This window comes from Danio aesculapii, chromosome 8 (assembly GCF_903798145.1).
Source record: "Danio aesculapii chromosome 8, fDanAes4.1, whole genome shotgun sequence".
Classification (NCBI taxonomy): domain Eukaryota; kingdom Metazoa; phylum Chordata; class Actinopteri; order Cypriniformes; family Danionidae; genus Danio; species Danio aesculapii.
Genome location: NC_079442.1, coordinates 30,687,462 through 30,714,703, shown reverse-complemented (window position 1 = coordinate 30,714,703; position 27,242 = coordinate 30,687,462). Strand labels below are relative to the sequence as shown.

Below are 27,242 nucleotides of genomic sequence, written 5' to 3'. Positions count from 1 at the left end.
AAAGAAGGGAGAGTAATTGAAAGAATTGATGGAAGGTTTGAGAGAGAAAGAGATCAAATCAAGGGGTACGAGTAGGGTATACTAGGCAGAAATTTTTTTCAAGTCAGCCTTTTCCAAGGACATAAACTAATGCATCTGATGTGGCTGTATACACTCATGGGCCACTTTATTAGGTACACCTAACTAGTACTGGGTTGGACCTGCTTTTGCCTTCAGGACTGTCTTAATCCTTCATGGCATAAATTAAGCAATGTACTGGAAATATTCCTCAGAGATTCTGGTCCATATTGACATGATAGCATCACGCTGTTGCTGCAGACTTGTTGGCTGCACATCCATGATGCGAATCTCCTGTTCCACGACATCCCAAAAGTGCTCTATTGGATTGAGAACTGGTGATTGTGGAGGCCATTTGAATACAGTGAACTCAATGTCACGTTCAAGAAACCAGTTTGAGATGATTCACATGACGTGTTATCCTGCTGGAAGTAGCCATCAAGTAGGCATGGACATGGTCAGCAAAAATACTCAGGTAGGCTGTGGCACTGACACGATGCTCAATTGGAACAAATAGGCCCAAAGTGTGCCAAGAAACTTGTGTGTCCCCCACACCATTATACCACCACCAGCCTGAACTATTGATACAAGGCAGGATGCATCCATGCTTTCATGTTGTTTCATGTTGAACTCCAGCAGATTGTCTTGATCATGTCTACATGCCTAAATGCATTGAGTTGCTGCCATGTGATTGGCTGATTAGAAATTTGGGTAAACAAGCAGTTGGACAGTTGTACCTAATAAAGTGGCCGGTGAGTGTATATGTATATATTTGTTGGTATCTATAACAATTTTTATAAATTTGCAGATTTGCACTTTCCACACCCTATCATGAATTTACTTACTACTGCTGCAGTCATTATTTATTTGATTAGTGTCTCACAAATGAGAAAAATACAAGCAGAAGCCATTAATCTGACCTAAATCTTACACTCATCTCTGTGAAAGTTAATATAATATTATACTTAATCAGGTTAAATTGCGTTTTACTCTCGCTCTACTTCTATATGAACAGTCCTAAATGAGCACCAATTCAGAGCTGTAAATATGATTCTTGAAATGTATTACTTTGTATCATCAATTTTTCGGCAATTCCTGGCGACTTAGTGGAGATATTGAAAAAAATGGCTGTTGGTTATTGTGTGGAGCCGGCAAAAATCATCTATCATGAGCAGAGCCGTAGGCTAATGAATAAAAGAGGGAGCTCATTCCAGCCAACGCACAGCACTAACAAGATCAGAACAAAAAGGGGGCCATTTTGTATCTTTCATTCTACAAATACCCTCCCAGCAACACAAAATGATTAATGACAAACTGAAGAGCAGAAACAAGAGAGCTGTCAGATCAGGAGAGAGAATGAGAGATAGTGATGGAGAAATGGGATGGGAAGAGAGGGAAGACTGAGTAAATTAAGAGGAGAGAGAGAGAGACGCTTAAGAAGTGTCACGGAAAGACTATTAAAAAAATGTTGCTCTGAAATATAATCATCATTTGTTAATTACAATCAATTACTGGCTACCAAATGTAGACAAACATATTCAGGGAAAGCAGAAGCAAACACAAAAGCTGTATATATCTATATGTCTTAATTTTTAGCTTGATATAAGATAATTATTACAAATGAACAAGAATAAATCACTCTAAATAACATTTATTTAATCCTTGTAATCCTTGTGTTGCTTTACTTCTGAAAATGTTGCTCAAAGTGTAAACAAGTATACATACTGTGCCATCTAGTGGTCATAAGTAGTATTGCATGTTTTACATTTATAACAATACTGTTATGTAAACTACCAACTCTTTACTTTCTTCACTCTTTGCTCTTTTTGTGCCTTTCGCCCAGACTGACACTCATTTGGACCCAGAAGAGCTTGATTGTGAGTTACCTGTAGGCATGAGTGTGGACACCCTTAATACTGCCACTCTGCCCGGACTGTACCATTTCCGCCAACAGAGACTCCAGGCAGGCATTCCTGAGGAAGCTTTACATCGAGAGACACCCATGCTCAGCCTAGCAACCCTCAACAACAGTCAAGAGCTAGATAGTGGTGTTGGCCGAACAGATGAAAGCACAAAGAATGAAGAGTCTTCTGAGCATGACATCCTTCTGGGTGATGAGCAGACCAGCGCCACCAACACTAATGCCACCAACACGCCTGGTAGCTTGCGCAAGTTTAGACCCGGTAGGGGTGGTGGAGGAGGAAGTGAGACACCATCTCCATTGTTCCCTCTCCGAGAGCTCCACCTCAGCACAGACTCGCTGGACTGTGGAAGTGTAAGTGGAGGGTACCTTCATGATCCCGTCAGCGGGATGGTGATGCCAGGCCTGACAGAGGAGGAATGTGAGAGGTACAAGCAGCTTCTGGAAATCAAATGTCGTTATGAGAAGAGGATTAAAAAAGTGCAGCAGGTTCAAGAAGAGCAGCAGAAAGATGGAGAGAGACATGAGCAAGATGAGAATAGGGAGGAGGAAGAGACTCTGGATGAGAACAGTAATGAGAACCTGACTCCACACGAGATGGCACTTCTCGAAGAGGAAATGAGACACCTTGAGTTTAAGTGCAGAAACATTCTACGAGCACAGAAGATGCAGCAGCTAAGAGAGCGCTGTTTGAAAGCCTGGCTGATGGAGGAAGAAACATCTGGCCGGGTGTCAGCAGAACCTCAGGGGTCTCCGTTGCATGAGTTATCTGACATTAATGAACTTCCTGAGAAAGAACGATCAGACAAGGACAGCACCAGTGCTTACAACACTGGCGGAGAGAGTTGTAGGAGCACACCCATGGTGAGTGAACATCGACTTCCAGTTTCTCAGCAAGACGAGTCCACAAGTCCTCTGCCAAGCAGACACAGGGATCGGCCCATGTGGAGCGAAAGGGGACGAGCAAGCCTTAACAGTACCTATTCACCAAGCAGCTACAAGAAGTTTCAGACTATCACCCCTATGAATCAGAAGTTCTGTTCACTCTCAAGAGAAGGAACTGTCCGTCGAATGCCTGATGGGATGACGCAGAGCAGCAGTTCTAGGGTGAACAATCATACCAGGAATGGTGGTCGTAGTGCAGAGTCAAGTCCTTACTTCACTCGACGCCGTCATTCCAATTGCTTCACTCCAGAACGCTACCAGAGTTGCATGCATCTGGGATCTTCACTTTCTGAAAGCTCTGGACCTTTGGATAGAGCCGTGGAAGGAGAAAGTGAGACACCAATTGGAGGCAGTGACCGTGAGGGACATGGTAATAACACCTTGGGGTCGTTACCTCACCCCAGCCCAGTGAAGCTTTCTTTGGCTTTACCTTTGCCACTTTCCCCTGCCTCACCACGCATGGAGTGGAAGGTGAAGATAAGAAGCGATGGGACTCGATATGTGGCCAAACGTCCAGTCCGAGACCGGCTTTTGAAGGCCCGAGCTATGAAGATCCGCGAGGAGCGTAGTGGAATGACAACTGACGATGACGCAGTGAGTGAAATGAAGATGGGACGTTATTGGAGCAAAGAAGAGCGCAAGCAACAGCTGCTAAAAGCCAGAGAGCAGCGCAGACGCAGAGAGTTCATGATCCAGAGTCGCTTGGATTATCTGCGAGATCACGGTCTGGACGTGGGCAAGGACAGCCAGTCGGAATCAGGTCAGAACTTAGCCTCAATATTAGAGCTCAGTCAGAAAAAGAGCTCCAAGAAACGCAACCGACGCATACTGGACAACTGGATCACCATCCAAGAGCTTTTGGCACATGGATCTCGGTCACCAGATGGGACAAAGGTGTATAACCCTCTTCTGTCTGTTACCACAGTCTGAAATTAAAAGATGCTAAGGACAACAGGGAATTATAGCTCTTCTTACTTTGTAGAACTGTTTCAGGGTTCATCTGTCCACTTTATTATGGCTGCACAAAGTCTAGCGTCTACCATGCCGTTTAATGTTACATCTTTTTTAATGAGTGCTTAAAATTAAAATAAAACAAGACCTTTATTTGATAAAAGGTTTAACTGAAATTGATCTATTGTTCTTAAAAGGTTTATACTCAAACTAATATAAAAGATGAATTCTCTCAAGTTTAATATCTTATGCTTAAAGTAAATGTAACCTTCAAATAAAATGCTTGGTTGGATTTTCTTGATTAATGAATGTCACATTATATTACTTCTTAAAGTGGCATTACTGACACTTATCGGGGGGTCAAGCATCTGATTTTTGAGGATTTCTACTTAAACTGGCGAAAGCACATGGCTGAGTGACAAAGGCACTCTTACAGATTATGAATGTTGACTGAATGGACACAGTAGCACAATGCACACATTACAAATGTGGACTTACAGCAGGACAATTGTTAAGTCACTCTCCTCTACTCATTGCAAGCAAACACAATTGAATTCATACAATCACTTCCAATACAATTGAATTTTTGATTTTCATGGATGAAATAATAAGTCAAGATCATAAAAGTGCTTAACCTGTGCAGACACAATCATGGTAAACTTTCCTACAGAGATGTGGTGCTGAACATTTGTACTGTTTGTTTATGATGGTCTGTTTACATATTTGTCCTGTACTGCTCATGATAACCCAAATATGACAAAAGCACAATGTAATCCACATTATGCTTTTTTAATTTCGAATGTAAGATCATTCTTATCAATGCCCCAAGTCATCATCATGAAGATATTTTCACAACCCTATGTGGCCTAATGCGAACACATACTGATCACCAGCAAAAGGGAAAGCACAAACACTCTGGAATCCTATGAAATATAACCAGCTTAAAGATTAAACAGATTGTACACTTTAATATACTGTTATTAGGAACATTTAACCTGAAGTGGTTTACACAACAGAGTAGCGAATACTCGAGAAACTGTTCACAAAGGAATGATATACAAATTTGTCAGCATATTTGTAAGTGTTTAAAACTGTTTGAAGGTTTTGTAGAAATCGGCCTTAAGACCCAGCAGGCACACAACATCATAAGACGTTAATATTAGGTTAGATTTAGGTCATGACGTCAGGTGACCAAAATTCAATGTCTGGCCAGCGTCTTAGAGCAACGTCATTTTGACATCCAATAACGATGTCAAATGACGTTGATATTTGGTTGATTTTAGGTTGGACATTGATGTCTGCCTGACGTTGGGTTCTGACGTCAACCCGATTTTAATTTCCAAACAAAATCCAATGTCCCCACAATGTTGGGATACGTCAACATGACATTCTGTTGACATTGTGTGCCTGCAGGGGAGTTTTAGTCAGTTTGAAAATTCGAGTCAACTGCTTATAGCAAAACTAATTTTGCATGACTTTGTCTATGGTTTGCTTAAACTGTACATGTCAAAAACATACAAAGAACTTCCGTTTCTCAGTTTACAAATGTATGTGACCAGAGGATTTTACCCAGATCATTTGCCATTTCTGTCTTGGTGTTAGATAAAAATGTAGAAATCTGCAGTTATACTCATAATGGTACCTGTTGATTGATTTCAATAGTCCTAATTATACAATGTGTAATGTGCATTAGTTCTTGAGTGGTTATTTGCATTACTGAGATGATATAAAAATACTCAATTTTAGACAAATAAAACCATTTTGTATGCTCAAAATAAACTTGTCATTATTTGGATGCACTCAACATACACATTCACACTGTTCACACACCAAAATAAAAGTAAAACAGCCCAATAGTCCATCAAAAAATTTAAAATACCAATAATAAAAACAAGTGTCCAACAGCAAGAACATGTTTTATAGAATGAGAGCAATAAATTATCACATAATTTCTCTGAATTAGTTCTGCACTGAAACCTCATACATATATACAAATAAAACTTCATACAATGAATCATTTTAAATATAGGAACTTCTCTTACACACACATACTGATACAATTTTACAATTACAATTCCTTCCAAGCCCCCTCCCCACCCTCAGGTCCGTAAAATGTAAACAATGGTTCCCCTTCCCAGCCAGATATTGATACCCCAGTCCAGTGCAGAGTAAATATGGCATATTTATATCAGCTAATATATACATTCAGGTTTATACAGCATCATTCAGCTAAGTGCAGACATGCAACACGGGGCACGGTGGCGCAAGACATCAGCATGTCCAGAAACCAGAACACGCATCTCAAAACTACTGGATTGATTTTTATTTCATTTTTTTTTAACATCAGACGTCTCTGCTTTATTTGTGTAGCATGCCCCAGCACTCAGGACTGTTAATACAAGCACAAGAGCAAAGCATTAGAGTTAAAGCGAAGGAAAACTGCCCGTTATAAGAGAAAATTGTGAAATATAGTGAACGGCCCTCTAGATTCAGATTACACCACAGCTTGTGAGAGATATGGACTTCCTGTTTGTCTTCAAGGGCCTTACGATTTCCAGTTATTGATAACGCTAGCATATTTGAAGTACCGGAATCCATCACCTGAATAAACAGCGTTGTAGTTTGACCATGTGTAGGCAAATAAAACTAAACAACAAGATAAGAGCTGGGCCTAGCAGCAGAGATTCATATTTATTTTCACCCTTGTCGGACTTGTTACAATTTTGTTAGTATAAAAATAACTCAAACACATCACTATTGTGTAATACTGTGCATGATTGCGCTTAATGGTGAGAGAATGGCCCATTTTGGTTGTCAAAGAGGCGAGGTTAGGAAAGTGAAATGGACTGTTTGGAAGGACGCAGATGGTTTTGGAGCTTTGGATCCTAGGCACTGATGATCTTTAACTTGTGAATGTGCAAAATCAGAAACTTTCAGCAATAAGATCTTCACATTTAAAGATGCTGTTAAGCTTCCCAGTGTGAATGAGTGTGTGAATATAGGTCCCCTAAACACGCGTTTCTATAAAAAAATAAGAGGGCACTGACACTGGACATGCAACTCGGCGTTAATTCACAATATTACAAGAGCGAGTTGCTCAAGTGTGTATGGCTTCTGGCAATGACAAGTTTTACACCAATCATACAGCTTTTATGTGGATAATATAGTTTCAAAAACTTGCTGCAAAACATTTACCTGAAATCAGCAGTCCAATTAGTTCGCTAAACATTGATTTTACATGAGGAAAAAAAAGCTAGCTTGTTCGTCTAAAAAACAAAACAAAACAAAAAAGCTCTTAGAAAACACTCGGCACGGCACTCTGCTAAAACATATCCAGGTATCATATTAGTAGTAGCTTTTACACCAAAAATAGCAAGAATTATATCAGTAGTATTTGACATCGTAATAGTAATAAAAGTCGTCCTTTAAAATCCCCCATATCCAGATGTCCTTTTTAAAACTCGATTACTTCTAGAGATTTCTTTGTAAGCTGAAACTGTACAAAACCAAGTCCATAAGTACAGAATTCATTTGAAACTTTCAACGATGCTATAAACATCCTGCTCTTTCAACAGGTCATCAAGAGGAAAACATCCAGGTGTTAACATAGCATAATCACTGAACCAGAACCTCCAATGACAAACCTTTTCAGTAGGCACTAAGGTTATGCAATGAATTGCCAAAAAATGTTTCATTGGTCATAGAATTATGAGCTTTAGTCTAAATAAAAGTGAAATGGCAGCGCTAAACGGGAAAGAGAAATGCTGAGGTAACAGGTGGCAGGAAATAAACAGAGACAGCACTGATTTTCAGTCTATTCCAGTCCTGATTGCTTTCTATCAGTCACGACTCCTTTGTATGATGTTTTTAGGTTTGTTTACTTAATAGTGTTTCATAACAGCAAAAATGAATACAATATCTAGCAAATATATTCTCATTCTACACATTCTGTTTAGTAACCGAAAAGGCGAAAATGACATCATGACTTCACTGAGGTCTTTAAAAAAGAGTTTTTTACTGTTATGGCTGACTTATTGCAAACCTGATGCCCAGCCTCTTCAAGACAAAAAACAAGCAAAAAAAATAAACATTCTTCAAATACTTTTAAAATAATGATGATTTTGTTTTAACTGTGTAGAAGTTTCCACTTATTCCTTCACTCACAAGGCGAAAGAAAAGTCTTTTAACAGAATTACAAAAGTGTTTGGCATCCCTCTAAGTGCATGCTGGCGCTTTTTTTATGCTGAGGAATAACTCTGACAATTCTGAGGAATGTATCAAGCAAATATTTTCTGACAGACCCTGAAATGATTGTCATCTGAGACGCATGGAAACTTAAAAGACTATGTATGGAATTCTTTTATATTTTGCACTCATTTTTTTTCTGGTATCCTTGTAGAGTGTTTAAAGAGTTCACTATTTCACCTTGTGTATAGTCAAACTTGGTCTTTGAAATTCCAGTCTTAAATTGGCACCCCCTTTCCCCCTGTAATCTCTTCCTTTGGCAGCGATGCACGCAATATTCAACTGTCTACTTAAAAAACACTTCATCTGCTTCACCATTGTCCCGTTTAGGCTTCTCAGATCTTCTGTCGGAGATTTGACGCTGTTACACAACCCTTGTTTGGAATGGCGGCGAACAGCAAGAGGTCGCTCAAGCTAGCAATGAGCGTGTAGCCGGCTAGGTTTCCTGCTCTTACACATGAGGAAAGCTGATGTGGAAGTAACAGAGTCTGAGTTTGGTGTGCTTCCTCTTGCCTGTGCTCCGGCTTCTCCGCGTTGGGACCCTGCGCCCTCTACCGCGGCTAACCCTCACACCACCGTGCTGATACGGTTGATAGGTTTGGATTTGGAGCTGCCGACCGTGCTGCTGTTGCTGGCTCCACTTCCTCCTCCGCCCCCTGGGCCGCCAGACTGCGCCCCCATGGGTCCCGGGAGCTGCGGGGCCAGCGGGGAGAGTGGGGTGAGAGGCGTGAGAGGGGTGTGTGGGGACGATGGAGGAGGTAATGGGGAGTGTGGTGGGGGAGGTGGGATGGATGAGAGGGGCGGATACTGTGGTATGTAGTGGGAGACGCCCTGCGGTATGTGCCGGGCTGTGATGGCGGACGGCGCCTGAGGGGGCGGCGAGAAAACGAAATGAGTTTGGCCGGAGTGATGGAGTTCGGGGTGGGGACTGTGAACGTGGACGAGATGGTTGTGGGTATGAGAGTGACCGTGGGAGTGGGCGTGAGGGTGGGGTTGAGAGTGAGACAGGGTAAGAGGAAGCTTGCCTGTAGGTCCAGGCACTCGCGCGAGGCGTATTGGATTTCCATGCACGTGGTAGAAGTTGAAAGGGCCTACGGGAGAATGGGGTGAATGCGGGGACAGAGGTGGAGGGGTGCAGGCCATGTTGCCATAGCGGCCTTGCTGCATAGCGTGGTGGGACAGTTGCTGCTGGAGCTGGGGGTGCGAAGGAGCGGCCGGTCCCCGTCTTGGGAGGGACCCTCGTTGTAGCGTGTGATGCATAGCGGGAGGATGGACAGAGTGAGGGTGCATATTGGTTGGATGCATAGCGGGAGGATGGATATTGGGTGGATGCATAGCAGGAGGATGGATATTGGGTGGATGCATAGCGGGAGGATGGATATTGGGTGGATGCATAGCGGGAGGATGGATATTGGGTGGATGCATAGCGGGAGGATGGATATTGGGTGGATGCATAGCGGGAGGATGGATATTGGGTGGATGCATAGCAGGAGGATGGATATTGGATGGATGCATAGCGGGAGGATGGATATTGGATGGATGCATAGCGGGAGGATGGATATTGGATGGATGCATAGCGGGAGGATGGATAGAGGGAGGATGAATAGCGGGTGGATGGCCAGGGGCGGCCACTTGCATGTGGTACCGGTGGTGATGGTGGTAGGGGGGTGGAGGCTGGGCAAAGTTGTTGTGACAGTACTGAGCATGGAGCGCTTGAATCTTGGATGGCCCACCGGGATCTGACTGGCTGAGGGCGGAGGGAGATGGAGGCGGGGGTCCTCCTGTTGTAGGAGGTCGTACGGGGGCTGGGTAGTGTGGCCCGGGGGGAATAAGGGGAGCAGGGGGTTTGGCGCGCTTGCTCCCAAAAAGAGAGCCCAGGAATGAACCGGAATTGCTCCCTCCAGAACTGCTCCCCGGCCCCCCACCTCGATCGCTGGCGCCAGAGCCTCCCACCATATTGCCTACTGCACTGTGAAGCTGCCCCGGCCCACCCCCCACCCCTACTCCGGGGCTCAGGATGGGGCGGTGAGGCCGGTAGTCTTCCAGCCCGTAGCAGCCAGGAACGGCACCCCCCATGGGTAAGCGTTGATGCGGCTGAGGGCTGTTAATGATGGATCCCTACAGTGTGCATAAAAACACAAAGTCTGACAGTCATGACACTGGAATTCTGTGTAGATAAACATTGTTGAAAGCAATAAAAATGCGTCAAGAATGCCTTGATTACAATAAAAAAATAATCATGTACATATACATGCTTAAGGATACAAGCTATATATATATATATTTGTACAAGATTAAGATACCATTAAGATATACACAACATATTGATAATTAAATGTATATGCATGCACACAAGACATCCAACATCACTATACACACATCGCTTGGACTGTGAAGATCCAAATTCTAAACATTCTGCCAAAGTAAAAATGTCAGCGTCTTATTAAACAAGCCGCATGGCAAATAAATAATTAAGCAAAGCTTTCTTTCTTTCCTCAATCAAGGCATGCATTTAATAGAAGTTAGTGGCAGCTGCATTAGGCATATTAACCATGATCACATGCAAAACATACACCTATTACCCTTTTTATACAATAAAAACATGCTCCACTTGATCACACAACAATCACAAATTCAAGGCTCATGCATTCGAAAAAGCTGTGATAAAGATCATTCCATTTTAATATGACGGCAAGCAGTTAGATCTTCCTGACTTACTTCAATGGTACTATCCAAAGAGCCAACGCTGTTTCTACGGCCTCGCTTTCCTGCACCCAACCAAGCATAGCAAGGTCAGGGTCAAAAACCATGAAGGAAACATTTTCCAACAACCCATAAAATGTTTGACCCCGACTGATCGATTTAACATGAACAATCTATACATTTTGTTCATTGTTTTCTAAACAAACTTAACTTCACATCACTAAACAAAGCTAAACTTATTTAAATCTGCAAGTTTTTCACAAATGTGTAAAAACGTGTTTTATGCACTGACTGAAGAAATTGATTCTAACAAATCTGGAATGTAGTAATAAACAGAAGAAATGGTATATGAGTATGCTATTCCTTACCACTGTACTAAAAGCTTTATGCAAGGACATAATGTGCCATTAGAGGGCAGTGTCTGCCAAACTATATGTCATTTCAGAAGTTCAGAATTTCAAGACAGAAAACCTTTCAGCATAAACTGCAGTGAATTTTTAAATATTAATAATACATATTCTAATAACAAAAAACAATGACAAAGTTAAGAGCTTTCAACAGTACAGCAAACATTAATACATATATTAATTCATAGTTAAAACTAGAGCTAATAGAACTAATTATTATGTCAGTGTTTTAGATAAGCCTGTCAAGTAATAAGATTCAAAATAAATTCATATGGTAAGTGAATCAGTGAAAATTGTCTTTTTTAAATACCCATATCATTAAACATAATAAAATGAATGAAGCATCCATAATGGCTAAATGGACAACTATGTCCTGGTCTTTGATAAGCCAGCTCAGGCCTTTCTGGTAAACAATCAGTCATCGAGATGTCATTCTTTATTTACAACCTTCAAAATCTGTCTCAGGTATATCAGTGATGCTGAAAAAAATGCTGCACTGCATCGCATTTAGTGTTACAACTTAAACATCTGAACATATTGTATTCTGTGAGAAGATTTATGCTGTATACGTATACCCAGCAATGTCTATGCCAATAATGATAAATGTAAAATAACATGACAAATTCTGTTGTCTAGGCTACCGGATAGCAAGCTGATGTTATCACTATAAATAACATGCATTTTGACAATAACGTTGGTAAATAGAATATAATTACTGGATGACTAAAATGTAGATACCATCTGCTAATCTCCTTTATATCAACAGACTTGGCACTAACACGAAATTAGGTCATTATAATCACATCATTTGTTTGAGATTATGGAACAGAAAAGGAATCTAGCCATTGGCTTTCATGGTATTTTTCCGATTGCAATTGCTACTAGTTTCTAACATTCTTCAAAATATCTTCTTTTGTTTTAAGAACAGAAAAACACAATTTTTGGGTGAACAATCCCTTTTAGTTTAAACAATTTATTTAACTGACTGCATTCTACCTTCAATCTAAGCATTGCATTACCTACATACTGACACACCAACAACTGGCATTTAACCAGATGTTTTTCCCCAGTTGGCTTATATTATTGCATAATGCCTAAAAATGCTCCATGCTAAATTTTATTTGCATTCCTGACAGAATATGAGAGCTGCTGTTGAAATAGTGTGCAGTTTTCTCGTGTGAATGTGTGTTGTACCCGTCTCAGAGAGGTCTCTCAGTGAAGAACTAAGCGCCGTCCGTTTAAGCCCCTCTCCTGCTGCATATGTGTCATCCAGGCTGGGCCTTCCCAGAGTGCCGTTCACAGCCTCAGTCTTCATTCCACCGACGCTGCTCACTTCTCCGCTCATGAGCCCTGGACGCATCACACCTTTCTGCTTCTCTAACTCAGCTGAAACACATTTTAAATACATGTCAATTATATTTTGAAACAGTGAGGCTCAATAAAATAGATACTTCACATACATTTCAGGGTCAAGAAAATACATGTCCTTACAATGGAGGAGCGGGAGGAGATCTGAAGTATCCATTATTTAAAATAAACTATTTTACAATGTGATTCTTTGAAATATTTTGGGGTATCAGAAATATATATTACTAACAACAGTACAAATTATGCACAGCTATACAAATACATTGAGTTTTGTCTGCTATAGTGACCATCAAGAAGAGCTTTCGCAATGGGTCCAGATCAGCTTTGCATTTATTTATGTTTAATTTTATTTATTTTATAAGGATGTTTCTTGCTTTAGATGTTTTAGATATCAAGTCATATGTTAATTTATTTTCTAAGCAGATAATTAGGCAAAACTATATTGTTAAATATATATTTTCAAAAATCATTTTTTTAAATCTGAAAATATATATGAGCAATATCACTCGTAGCAGTGCGATATGGCTGTAAATCGGCACCGGTGGAAGGCGTGGACAGGCTGAGTGCTTTGGTGCCCCACCAGTGACAATATACAGCCATATCGCACTGCTACGAGTGTGATATTGCATTTATACATCAGTTTGATGACATAATCTTGCATATAAAAAAATTAAACACAGAGAGTCTAAAAATCCCTTTTGTATGAGGGACTTCTTTCTTTTGCCATTCATTCACATCTGCAGCTGACGTCAGAACAGCAGAAACCGTTGCTACTTCACAAGCGTCACTTTAGAGCTAGCATTTGAACGATTCTCTAGCGTAATGTCTAAAGTGATGACAAAACAGGTGATTTTGCTGACATTTTAAGATTATAAGGCTGAACGGCATGAAATGATATCAGTCTACAGAGATTTCCCAGTATTTCTTGGTTGCTTGATTGGGAGATCACAATAATTAACAAAGCAAACACTACCAGATTACTGTAGAGTTTGCGATAAGGAAAAACGCTAAGCACGTAGACATTTCTTCTTTCTTTCTGTTTACTGAACTAGTCTGCAGTAACGAAAACAGGAGACTCATTAGAAACAAAAAGATGGCCTATCAAACAGTAACTCAGAGTTATACAAAGAGTAGCCAACACAAAATTGACACATTCCTGATGTGTGAGTCCCATCTCACACTCAATACAATACAATACAATTATATGGTATAAATACAGTACTACAACATACAAAAGAGAGTGATTGACTTAGAACGTCTCTTACCAGTTTAATAATGATTTGATCAGCTGTTGTTAGAAATGATCAGTTTTTCTCCTCTTAAAGCTTATTATGTGGTCTCTGTCGCCATCTTCTGGATGGACAATGTCAATCGTCTTTGCTTTCTTCAATGTCAGGCTAATGGCCGCCAATACGCTGTATCTCCGAAATTATAAATATTTAAAATAGGCACTATCCTTATAAATAAACTGCACAGTTGCAATCTAAACAACTACATTCTCACCTAAAAAGGCTCAAAAGAACATTATGTTGTCCAACAGCTGCAATATCTGTCAATCTGTAGTGAGTTTATTGATCTGCTGTCACTCTATGTGTGCGGAGTAATACAGAATGGTGAAGAGGCTGTACAAGTTGTGATATCAAGTTGCAGAATATCGCACGGCTATCAGTCAATCAGATATATATATAATTATGGTAATATGTGATAAATAATTTAATATGTTTCTTATGTTTTCTTTTTATCTTTTTGTAAAACATATTGTATTCTACCATGGTAATGAACATTAAACCTAGGTATTAATTTATCAGCCACATAGCAAATTTCAGGAAAAGAACCTTGTGTTTTTGATTTGTCACATGCAAAACAACATAAAATAATAAGTGATTTCTTACACTCTACACGGTATTTCTCCATGTCCTGCACCTCAGCGATGCTCTCTCGCAGGTCGCTGGTGAATCGCGTTCGGTCCTGTTGGCTGGGTGCATTAAACACAATCAGGACCTTACGCTCAGCACCAGGCATTGCTGATGTCAGTCTAATACCGTGAGCATAGTCTGAGACAGAGAGAGAGAGAGAGAGAGAGAGAGAGAGGGTAAATGCAGTCAATTAGAGAGAGACCCAGATAAAAGGGGATGTGCTGTGCATCATGTAATTAGTTATAGATCCTCATTCTGACAAAATGCACAGATACACACAAGTAATGAACTAAAACTAACCACAAAAAATCATTTAATAAGCTGTATTTTTGCCGTTTTCTAGTGCGAAAATCTTGAAAATGTACTTGATTTACTGTTTTCAGAAAAATTCATGTATGTTATAAATGTAAAAATTATTTTTAAATGATTTTTTAAAACATTTTATTTTGTTTTTCATGTTGTTACTTTAGTATCACACACCTGACATACTAAAGCATTTTTATGAATATTATTAGCATTATTAATATTAATTAATATAAACAGAGAACAGATCAACAGAATTGAGGTGACAGTGAGGATTTACAGATAGTTGTCTTTTTCTGCTTCATACAGTATATGAAACCAAAACACCACCTACACAACAGCAAGGAAAGGCTAATGAAAAAAGAGATGGATTGATGGAGTGGATGAAAGCAGAGTGTGTAAACCAACTGGAATGGAGTGATAGTATAAATAAAGAAGGAGGGACAGATGGTCAGACAGATGGAGGGATGAATATACTTACAGGAGTTCTGGAACATATGAACCTGCATCTCCACCAGGGGAAAAGACTGTCTGAAACTGTACGTCACAGACGTCTTCTTCTTCTGAAAGATCTTCGTTACCTGCAGTCAGGAACAGAAGGGATGTTAGGCGTTAAGTGTAGTTATGATAATTACACATACACATACTACACACTGAAAAGCTTGCACACACTTCACTGAATTTCTGTATGATTTGTTTATAACTTCCATTGCCAATCAAAACGCAATGCATTTGTGCTGTGTGTAAAGAAAATGTATTACTTTATAAGCTCACCACTGCTAATATAAAAATAAATAAATTTTTTTACACAATGCACAAACCCAATGTATTTTTCTGTACTCTTATGATTGGCAGGATCTAATCTGCTTATTCTGATTATTGTTTTTATTGGCCAATACCAATCACTGGCAGATGTCTAATATATCCATATATGATTCTCAAGATTCCCCACAGTCCAAAGACATGCGCTATAGGTGAATTGGGTAAACAAATTTGGTCTTAGTGTATGAGTGCATGAATTTGAGATTGTATGTATGTTTCCCAATACTGGTTTGTGGCTGAAAGGGCATCTGCTGCGTAAAACATATGCTGGATAAGTTGTCGGTTCATTCCGCTGTGGTGACCCCTGATAAATAAGGAACTAAGCTAAAGGAAAATGAATGAATGAATAATTCTCAAGATGATTTTCACAATATTATTTTCTATTTGTAAATCAGAACGTACTTACATTTATAAAACAAGAAATTAAAGTTTAAAATTATTTAAAATTAATTATAAATATAAGAAAGTGAATTATGTCAAACTACATGTGAATCAAAAATATAGTTTGTATACTCTTACTGACTTTTTAATGGATATAGCACATGTATACATTTTGCATTCATTTAAAAATGCAAATATTGTACTATTATATTCACCTTATTTCTCTCAAAAGATCATGCGGCCATTGTTAAAAGAGCACCTATTTTAGCCCTTTTTTAAGATAAGTCTTTTTTGTGTCTCCAGGATGTATCTGTAAAGTTTCAGCTCAGAATACCCATTTGATTATTTATTATACCTTTTTAAATCATTTTTGTTGCCTGTGCCTTTATTGCAAACGAGCTAGTTCGCCCTGCCCACTGTTCCCACATGCGTATCAAATATCTGTTTCTGGTGCGTGTAGCCTTCACATAAATAAACAGCACAGTCAGAACTTTCCCAACTGTAATTTTATATATTTTTGAGGAGTTAATTCAAGCCTTTCTGCAACGATGAGTCATATGCAATGTTGTAATAAAGTTCAAACGTTTAGCTTTGCACTGTTTTGCACACAAATGCACCAAGACACACGTTAATATCCACTGCTGTACGGACATCTATTATGTTAATGTACAAAATAAACCTGATTTAACCTAAACTGAGACTGAAGCATCTTCTTTTATAATTATACTGACATCATGCGGCTGTGGTCTTGAATTACATAACGATTTTACTGTCTTTATTACAAACAAGCACTGTTTTAAAAACATGAGGAAATTTCAAAAAGATACTTATTGTGTTTCTATCACTCCAATATGACTGTGGACACACTATTCCTACACACAGTTCTGTCCAAAAAGCTTACGAAAGAAGACTTTCATCATAGGTGCCCTTTAATAAATGTATCAAGACTTCAAGTCTCATCCACTTTTATTCATTCGGCTGTACAAAACAGCTTGTTATGCTGACTGATTTCACAAACATTTATTTTGACCCATTATTTTAAACACACCATTTGTTTCCTTTTACTGGTATTTCTTATTCTTCCACACTTTAAAAATATATATAAGGTATGACTGGGGTCTTTTCAAAAACTACCCATTTGTACCAAATAGGTCCATAAAGGAACATTAAAGGTACATATCAGTGCCTAAAAAAAGTACAAAATATACCATCCCAATGATAGCTTCAGTACATTTTTTCTGAGAGTGCAGTTAAAAACCTATAACTTTAGATAATGAATCAGAAGCTCACGCATTCACAAGAAAAACAAAAACATCCTTCTGCACAGCAAAATAAAGTGGATAATTAATGCATGGGCACAATTAATCTAACCAAAAAGGAAGGAATTTCTTTTTTTTGTTTCTTTCAGTAATTAGGCCTTTATTGGCTGAGTGAAGACTCACCACTAGCAGGTCATTAAAGAGGAAGACCTCCCGCTGGTGAACTCCACTCCGCTGGGGTCGATTGGGGTCTGGGACTTCATACAGCTGACAGCAGCACACAAGCCTGCGGTGAGGCAGAGAGAGCACCTGCACACACACACACATAGGGGATATCAGAATAAAACTTGGCTTGTCTCACGCTAAAGCACACAAATAAACAAGATCAAGTTTTCCTCTAAACGGGAATATGTGGTTTCTTGCACAAGCCTGACAGACATAGTATGACTTACGGGCTTCTTTCCAACTATGACCCTCTCCACAGCCTGCACCTGAGACACATGGTCATCATTTGTCCTGAGTTCCCATTTCTGAATGCGCTGGTAGATGCCCACTAACAAATCCCTGGGAATGTCCTGTCCATTATCCACTCCTGTTGATGAGGAGAACAGAATGTGAGACGGCTGTATAGTGTTTTATTGGGAAACAGCCATCTGATTTACCACATTTTTCAGAATACAAGTCAGGTTATTTTAACTGGAGTGTCTATTCACTATTTGTGCAAGTGGCAGAGTCTATTTGCACTGCCTCTGACCACCAGTGCTTGGCATCATCAATCAAAATAACAAACATGTCACCCCGAGGCACGTAGTACTGGGGAATTTTCATGCAACTGCCCTGAGACTGGGGTTTTTTTTATGCCAAATTTTTATGCCTTTTTCCTCATAACATAACACATAGCGAAGACATTTATCTTAAATAAAAAGTATAAAATATTCTAAAACCACTAATAAAACACCCAGTAGATATTCTATAAGAAATTGTTTAGGGTTAGGGGTAGGTGTAGGGAGTTTATTGTCCCAATTAGGCAGCATACATTTGATTCAATCATTCATTCATTCATTTTCTCATTAACATTGAATTAGGTATTGTTGTATAATGTATAACGTAGCCTTAATACTGAGCTGCAAATATTTCCCACTACTTCCATTAACCATAAATAGCACCTAAAAATTACTGCAAATGTTTTTTTTTGTGGTACAATGTAAATAAAAAAATTATTATTTGATCTTAGTGTAAATAGCATAATGCTAAGTAAATACTGCTAAAGCACTTAGTATAAACAGCCTCTAATTGCTATTAGTATTTGGTGTATAAAAAGCACTTAGTGAAATAGTTAGAATAATCCCTCTGCATATGATATGAATATGAAACGCTCTACAGCTTCTTACCAAAGTGACTTTTATTATGCAATTAACACACGTGTACACATCTAGACTGATGTCATCTGTAAAGAGACATGTAAGCATTTGTATAGTATACTTCACATAAACTACTAAATTCTGTTTTGCTTTAAATAAATGTATGTAACTTCACATTCATAATAAATATTGTTTATAAAGAGTGACACTTTTCACATTTTTCTGTCTGTTCTGGATTTGTTTAAGTGAAATTTTAATATTTGCAAATATTTATTCAGGGTGATTCAAAAAGAATACCACAAACTTGAAAACCTAAAAAAAAATATTTAATCAAAGAAACATGATGGGTAAATAATCAATGTGAAGAGTACTTAAAGATTATTTCAGTAGAAAACAAGTTCATAGATGTTGAATATGACCCCCTCCAGACACTCGAGTTACATCAACCTGAAAGTATTGGTATTCTTTTTGAATCACCCTGTAAACATACAATTTAAGTCAGAATTATTAGCCCCCTGAATTATTAGCTCCCCTGTTTATTTTTTCCCCAAACTCTGTTTAACAGAGAGAAGATTTTTTCAACACATTTCTAAACATAATGCGTTTCAATAACTCATTTCTAATAACTTTTTGAAGACTTTTAAGATTTTTAGAATAACTTTTAAGATTTATTTTATCTTTGCCATGATGACAGTAAATAATATTTTACTGGATATTTTTAAGACATTCTATACAGCTTAAAGTGACATTTACAGGTTTAACTAGGTTAATTAGGTTAACTAGGCAGGTTAGGGTAATTAGGAAAGTTATTGAATAACGATGGTTTGTTCTGTAGACTATCAAAAAAAATATAGCTTAAAAGGGCTAATTTTGACCTTAAAATGGTTCATAAAAAAAATTTAAACTGATTTTATTCTAGCCGAAATAAAACAAAAAAGAGTTTCTCCAGAAGAAAAAATATCAGACATACTGTGAAAATTTCCTTGCTCTGTCAAACATCATTTAGGAAATATTTAAAAAAGGGCTAATAATTCTGACTTCAACTGTATATATCACCAATAGACTATTTAAAATGATCTGTGAATGAAATTCAAAAAATTTGACTTTGTTTTTTTGCATTTTGTTTAGTTTTTCCATTTTCAAAAATACAATTTCACAGCATGACTAGTCATATTTTCTAGAAAAGGCATTTTAGATAGGATTACCTCTAAGGTTCTTGATAAAATCCTCCAGCTTCATCTTCCTCTCAGCTTTGACGTTGGGGCTGTACATGTCTGTGTTGAGGAGGATAATAGCAAATGCCAGGATGAAGATTGTGTCTGGGTTCTGAAACTGACGGACAAGCGCAGGGTTGCACACGCAGTATCTCTGGCTGCGAGACAGAAAGAAGGCTATACTCATGTGGAACTTTCAAATGCAGAGAAAAGTGCACAGATGAAAGCAAAGGCTACCTGAAGGCCTCTACCAATCTCTCCACCTTTTGGGCTTCACCCTGAACCTTAATCTGAGCCTGAAACTTCCTCAAGGCATCGTCCAAATCCATGCCAGAGAAATCCATCTCGTCCAACACACAGCTGAGGAAGATGAACAGAAAGAAAGATAAATGAATTTAATTGCCAGCATGTTTCTGTTGATTTTTTTAGCCAGTGTCTGGCTTCTGCTTTTTGCCTCCAGGCTGGTGTGAGCAGCATATGGATGCTACATCATTACTTACTCCAACACATCCTTGTTAAACTGTTTCTGTCGGTTTCCCAGAAACTCGCCGATCATCTGTCTGCTTAGGCCTTTCCTCTCTAGGATAAAGCGTGCGATGCCCACAGGTGTGTCTGATACAAAACCTCTCTCTATCAAATACTGGATGCCCTTTTCTGGTTTCCTGGAAAAAAAAGAGATTAAGACAGAAACAAAGAGGATAATAAGACAGAATTTTCATATCAGTAAACCTGTGACCAAATTATATAAAAATGAAAAAATAAATACTGAATATAGCTTGAGGGTAGGCTAATGTATATACCCATGAGGTTTCCACCTTGCCTTGCACTAATTTCCACCATTAGATCCTAAATCCATTTGACTGCTTAGTTTCATTTTCTCATCAGAAACAGTTTTCTAAATCACTCTGCTAATGTTATCATGGTGCTAAAAGAATAACAACACTTCAATCAACTGTCAATCTGTCATCATAAAATACTTTCTTTTCATTATGATTTTTAGTATAGGCACATGTTAAATTAGCACTGTACCACCATAAATTGTCTGTGATTTTTAACAGTCAAAAAAAGTCAAAAAAGAGGTTAAGATAAATCATAAATAAATCTGATATATCTGAGATTCTCATATCAATGTTACAAAGTCAAAAAAGAAATGTGTGATAAACCATAAGGGACAAAAATCAGCAAGAGGGCAGTTGACATATATAAGTTCACAAGGCCTTTTAAAATGTTTTTTTTTTTTCAAATTTATGTTTTCTCTCTCAGTTTTTTCTGTTTTCATTTGTTTTATTTAGGAAATAAATAAATAAATAATTTGTACATGCAGTTTACACACAATAATAGGGTAGAGAACTTTAGTTTAATATGCATGAGACACATTGACTAAAAGCTTTATAATTTTATAATTTTCTTTTTTCTCTTATTTCTTCTTTTGAAGATATTTTGATGTTGGAAACTGCAAACCACCGACATCCAAAATAGGAAAAACAAATACTATGGAAGACGGTAATTGCCCATTTCCAACATTTTTCAAAATATCTTTAAAACTTTTGCGCTCAATAGAAGAATGGTGAATAAATGATGACAGAACTTTCATTTTCTATCCGTTAAAGCTTTAAATTTTGAAACGCTGAATTTTTAAGACCGGAGGAAACCTCATTTTATTAAAATATGTATAATAATAACAATAAAAACATTGCATGTTTGTAAAAAGTTATTAAAATAAAAAGAAGATATTCTGTATAAACAGATTCACTATTTAAAATCAACTCAAAACATCACATGATGCAGCACAATCTCAATCCCATAACTCATCAATGTCTTACTTGTTGAAGAGGTTGAGCCCAATGCGGTAATGCCTTCTCTGTACCACATCATTATTAAAAGCAGGCGAATCCCAGCTGTGCCTGCTCTCCCTCTGATATGTCTGTTTTCCTAGAGGGGGCAATGGTTCCCTCAGACTGTCCCTGGATGAAGAGCCCGAGCTGCAGTTGATGGTCTCGTTGGAGTTGGTGGTGGAGTTCAGGGAGTCGTTATCCCCATCCGATTGCTCCATGCCGGAAGCGGGTAGGGGTGCAGAGGATGAGGATGAAAGGGGCGTGAGCGGAGGCTGAGTGGGTGAGGGGGACGTTGGATCTGGGTAGGGGTGATGCATGTGTGGCAGAGGGTGGTGGTGCAGTGGATGGTGAAGGTGCGGATGGTGATGGTGATGCATCATAGCGTGGTGTGGTAAGTGTGTAGGCAGAGGGGATGGGATTGGGCGTCCTGTGGGTCGCGTCTGGCCCTGTGCCGCACAAGGATTGGGTGTGCGAGGTGCAGGGTTGTGTTTTAGGGTCCCTTGAGGTGACCCGCCCGCCGTCGGCTCCTGTTCATAAAGCAACTGTCTGCTGAGGGAGCCTCGATCTGATCGGTCGCTCATGTCTACGGAGCTGTCACTGGGCGGCTCTATAGTCAGAACAGGGAGATGTGATCCACGCAAGCGGAAATCTCTGCATTCAGTGCACGGAGTGCTCCGTCGGCTGTTAGTGCTCCCTCCGCCTTCCGTGTCCCGGCTGTCTTCACGGCCTCCGACTCCACTGCTGACGCCCCAGTACTCTGTGTCTGTGCTGGAGGGAACCCGCTCGATGGAGAGTGGAGAGCACGGCATGCCGTCGTCCATGTAAAGCGTGACGTCGCTGTATGAGGTGGCTGTGCTGTCCTCATGCATGACGCCCAGGCGCTCCTGCTCCCCTACCACACCCCTGCGAGAGGTAGGTTTGTTGCTCCAAACACATTCGCCGAAATCCACACTCTCCTCCCTGGCTCCTTCACCACCGTCCTGAGAATCTCCTCGGCTCGACTGACATGTCAGAGTGTCGTCCATAGAGTCAGCTAAAGACGTCACCTGAGAGCAGAAGGACATGTATGTTTACGTTGCTGCTAAATGTCAGGGTACGACTACGTGAGTACGATTTATTTCTGTATTTTGAAAACCATCTGTTACGCTCAACAAGGCTGCATTTATCAAAATAGAGTAAAAACTTAATGCTGCAAAATGTTTACAATTTAAAACAACTGTTTCAGTATAATTAACTGTTTTCTTTTCATATAATGACTGTTTAATTTATTGGTAACACTTTAAATAATGGTCCATTAGTTAAAGTATTTACTAACAATTAGTAATACATTCATTATGCTATTTATTCACTTTTTTGATGTTGTTTAATGTTATTTAAGTTCAATAACATTCGTTAAGTTTAACTCCCAGTGAATTAACTTATGTTAACAAGCACAACTTTTGATTTTAATAATGCATTAGTAAATGCTAAACTATGATTAATAAATACTTTACAAGATTATACATACTTGGTTATTGTTAATAAATACATAATTAACATTAACTAATGGACCATTATTCCAAAGTGTTACCAATTTATTCCATGTCAAGAATGAAAATGTCATTTCTTCATGTGATGACGAAATGTTCAGCATCATCCATGATTCAGAAATATTTCTCATATGCTGATTTTGCAGCTAGGCATGGGCAGGTTTAAGATTCTGATGGTACGATAACCCTGGATAAATATATCACTGTTTCACAGTATTGTGATCACTGTTCTAAAAATATTCTTTTTAAATGTCTTGGTAAAAACAAGAACTTTTTTTTAGATTTTGTACACAATGGCTGCATCCCAAATAACATACTTCCATACTATATAGTACGCTAAAAACAGTATGTGAGCTGAGTAGTGTGTTCAAATTCACAGAATTCGAAAAACAGTATGTGAGAAATACCCAAATGATCTATTACTACCGGCGAGATTCTGAAGTGTGCATATGATGGACGCTAAGCTATCCCATGATGCACCGCGAGAGAATTCATGAATGGAAGTAAATCGGGTCTGTCATGTGATGATGACAAAATATCATCCGTGGTACATCTGAGCTCATTCATACTACTCACATTCATACTGTATAGAACATACTTTTTTATCGGTCGAGTAATAAATTCAAACTTACATGCTGTACCTACTGAGTAGTAGGTGATTTTGGACGCAGCCAATATATTTTATTTTGAGAAACATTTAAAATATTTTGGAGCCGTAAACATATCAGGTTAAATAATTCAAATGAATCATAGACTTCTGCTGTCTTCTTTAGTTTCAAAAACACAGACTTCTTTACAATTTAAAACTCCATCTTTGGATATCTTTTCGGTTGGAGATACTGTTGTCCTAAAAATGTTTCAAAAATTATCTTACATATACCGTAGGAACGGGGCAAGGCGGTGATGCAGGGGGTAGCACAATCGCCTCACAGCAAGAAGGTTGCTGGTTCGAGCCTCTGTTGGGTCAGTTAGCATTTCTGTGTGGAGTTTGCATGTTCTTTCCTTATTCGCGTGGGTTTCCTCCGGGTGCTCCGGTTTCCCCCACAAGTCCAAAGACATGTGGTATAGGTGAATTGGGTAAGCTAAATTGTCCATAGTGTATGTGTGTGAATGAGTGTGAATCGATGTTTCCCAGTGTTGGGTTGAGGCTGGAAGGGCATCCACTGCGTAAAGCATATGCTGGATAAGTTGGCAGTTCATTCCACTGTGGCGACCCCAGATTAATAAAGGAACTAAGCCGAAAAGAAAATGAATGAATGAATGAATACCGCAGCAACGTATAAAACCTTGACTTTTCCAAACCGCAGTATACCTTGAAAATGGTTATCATCACATGCCTATTTGCATTCTAAAAAATTCTTAATTTTAGCTCCTAATAATTTAGTGGAATTTTAGTGAACAGTGATGTATATTTCAGAAGAGAAAGTTCAAAAGAACAGCATGTAAATGAGAACCTTTTTTAAAGCAATGTCTTCACTGTCACTTTAGATCAAACTTAATGCATTTTTGCTGGAAAAAATGATTCTTTAAGAAAATCCTATCAGTAACCAGATCACCATAATCATATCCATTCATATTTATGCATGCAATTTTTTATAAAAGGCCCTGAAAATGGGACTTTTAGCTAATAAGTCCAGTTTAGTCTACAAAGAGATTGTCAGTCCAATTAGCCAGTTTGTTAAAAACATCTACTGTGACTGACAAGCATCCATATGTTCCTAGCAACATGAAAAAACTCCCACAGAAAGATGAAACCTACTCGAAATTCACATACAGTACAGTGTTTCCCACATATAGACTTTATTTGGGTGGGCCGCCCAGGAATATTAACAGCCACCCAAGTATATTTAATGACACATTTATTTTTACTATTATTATCATCTGTTTAGACTTTTTGTATCCGCCCAATATAAACAAACATCCGTGATCACTTAAGTAGTGGAATATCTTCTCTCCTTTACTGAGAACTGTCAACACTCACTTGGTCTGCAGACCCACAGAGATCAGAAATCTACTAAAATGTCCGGGATTTGGTTTTGTTTTCATTTTCAAAGTTTGTTTCGTTTTTAATTGTATGCGCTCAGCCGTGAAAGCGAGAGAGACATTAAATAATTAATTCTTTAATCTAAACGACTCAGAAAAACTTTACTAAACACTCAGAGAGGACGAAATTACATCTAAATTGGCTGCACAATATTTGTACACTATTGATAATGGGTAATTAACTAATTTGTCTCATTTAAATGATATACATGTTTTAATCTTTGTTTTATTCTTATTTTTAGAGATTTTATCTGTTTTTAATCATTTTTTTCTGTCATTTATTTCTCATTTGCTGTATCTTTTATTAATTTGATGATGTCAATATATTACATATTTTATACATCTAAAATGCTTTGGCAGTACTGTACAAAATGTTATGCCTATAAAGCAACCTGAACTTGAATGCGAGATAGAGAGAAGCAGATTGTACCTGTCAGTGGGTGCACATGGCTCTTGAATAGCATAAAAGAGAAATAGTGGATTTTTTTTTTCAACCCCTTTTTGTCTTTTTTTTAACTTTAACACATTGAAAAGAAAAAGTTTAAAAAGGATAATAATAAAAATAGTGTTTAAAAAAATTTAATTATGTTTTATTTGTCGCATATAGTTTACTATTTATGTGCTGTGGGTAAAAGATGTGTTTCAATCCGGCTACTACCACAAGTATATTTCAAATCTGTGGGAAGCACTACAGTATGTGTATTGAAATGACCCGAAACTGGCCAGTTTCTGTTGTGTTTCACCTGTTTGTTGAAGGCATCATCTGCATGTGAGTACTCCTCTCTGTCTGAAGGACAGTGTGCAGGTGAGTCCGTCTCCTGCTGTGTGTTTGTACTTCCTGTCTGGCCAGCTGTGCCTGAAGTGTGATGGCTGGTATATCGACCTTGCTGCTGCTGGGGTGTCTGGGGCTGAACCTGAGCATAAGAAAATATCAACAAAAATCAAGTTAAACCGAATGAACATCAGACAGACAAGCTGAATGTTCCGCTTTTAACCAATCTACTGTTATATTTGCCTGTGGCTGTCGCTCATCAAAGGAGTACTGTGAACGCATGTTTGACAAGATGATCCGGCGAGTCATTCGGCTTTCTGAGGCAGAACTGCGCAGCAGCTGAAAGTTTTTGTTCATGCGATACTGTCGAAAGGCTGTCTGTATGGTGCGAGCCGCTCGTCTGCTCAGGAAGTATCCACCATACTTCCTCTCCAGCATCTCCACCTGATAAGGAAAAAGATGGATGACAGAAGAGAGAGCATGTGTTAATTAGCACTGTTTATTGTTTGTTTTTAGAATTGATAAAGTATTTATATCCAGAAACTGTGAACCACAATGTAAGATCTGATTTTTTAGTGATAGAAGACAGATATCAGCAGTGTTTCTGTAGATTTTTTTTTTTAAATCGCAGGTCTCTCCTCCACTCCTAGATAATTCCACCATGCAGATATCTTTAGTAATAATGCAAAAACATAAGCGCACGCTCTGGATCATTACGGCAATCTCATCTTTCATAATGTGAGATGGTGGTGGTTTGGCTTCACATTAGTATTACAGGAAGACATTATGCACATTTGAGGCGTGACTGCAGTTTCTAGCCTGTAAGATGGCCTCCATGCACATTAAAACACAAATACACTGTGATAACTTGATGTTCCTATGGGCTGTTTGTGCCACTGAGAGATCTGATAAACACTAATTAAGCACAAAACACTTCAGCAAAGTAAACAGCATTTCACATCTGAGGGTTTCCTTTTATTAATGACTTTAAAATATAGTATGTTTTTAGAGAATTTTTTAAATGATGTTAAACTTCTTGATACATTTCAGTGTGTGACACTGGTATACTGTACATTCGGTTTCTTAGAATACATAAAGTAAAAGCACCATGGTATGACCATCTGATTTAATGCTGTATTGTGCATGGGGGTTCCCAAAATCCCTTTTAAAATCCTTTGAACAATTTAACAGACTCAACTGCTTAAAATGA

At 38.7% G+C, this 27,242-nt stretch overlaps 2 protein-coding genes across 3 annotated transcripts in view; one reads left to right on the top strand and one right to left on the bottom strand.

Annotated features, from left to right (window-relative positions):
* The window catches only part of pdzd4 (PDZ domain containing 4), a 33,692-nt gene extending 28,964 nt beyond the window's left edge, over nucleotides 1–4,728 (top strand). The window contains exon 8 of the mRNA XM_056463693.1: nucleotides 1,901–4,728. Within this exon, the coding sequence (XP_056319668.1) occupies nucleotides 1,901–3,853 (1,953 nt within the window). The 3' untranslated portion in view covers nucleotides 3,854–4,728. The remainder of the gene's footprint in view (nucleotides 1–1,900) is intronic.
* Nucleotides 4,729–4,815: 87 nt separating this feature from the next.
* Nucleotides 4,816–27,242, bottom strand: part of LOC130233579 (IQ motif and SEC7 domain-containing protein 2) — a 120,684-nt gene continuing 98,257 nt past the window's right edge. For both annotated transcript variants that reach the window (XM_056463691.1, XM_056463692.1), the window contains exons 3-15: nucleotides 26,276–26,476; nucleotides 26,004–26,174; nucleotides 21,677–22,734; nucleotides 20,354–20,515; nucleotides 20,091–20,213; nucleotides 19,845–20,011; nucleotides 17,731–17,870; nucleotides 17,462–17,587; nucleotides 15,298–15,397; nucleotides 14,490–14,651; nucleotides 12,424–12,615; nucleotides 10,838–10,887; nucleotides 4,816–10,237 (exon numbers count right to left, since the gene is read on the bottom strand). In XM_056463691.1, the coding sequence (XP_056319666.1) occupies nucleotides 8,687–10,237; nucleotides 10,838–10,887; nucleotides 12,424–12,615; nucleotides 14,490–14,651; nucleotides 15,298–15,397; nucleotides 17,462–17,587; nucleotides 17,731–17,870; nucleotides 19,845–20,011; nucleotides 20,091–20,213; nucleotides 20,354–20,515; nucleotides 21,677–22,734; nucleotides 26,004–26,174; nucleotides 26,276–26,476 (4,203 nt within the window). In that variant the 3' untranslated portion in view covers nucleotides 4,816–8,686. The remainder of the gene's footprint in view (nucleotides 10,238–10,837; nucleotides 10,888–12,423; nucleotides 12,616–14,489; nucleotides 14,652–15,297; nucleotides 15,398–17,461; nucleotides 17,588–17,730; nucleotides 17,871–19,844; nucleotides 20,012–20,090; nucleotides 20,214–20,353; nucleotides 20,516–21,676; nucleotides 22,735–26,003; nucleotides 26,175–26,275; nucleotides 26,477–27,242) is intronic.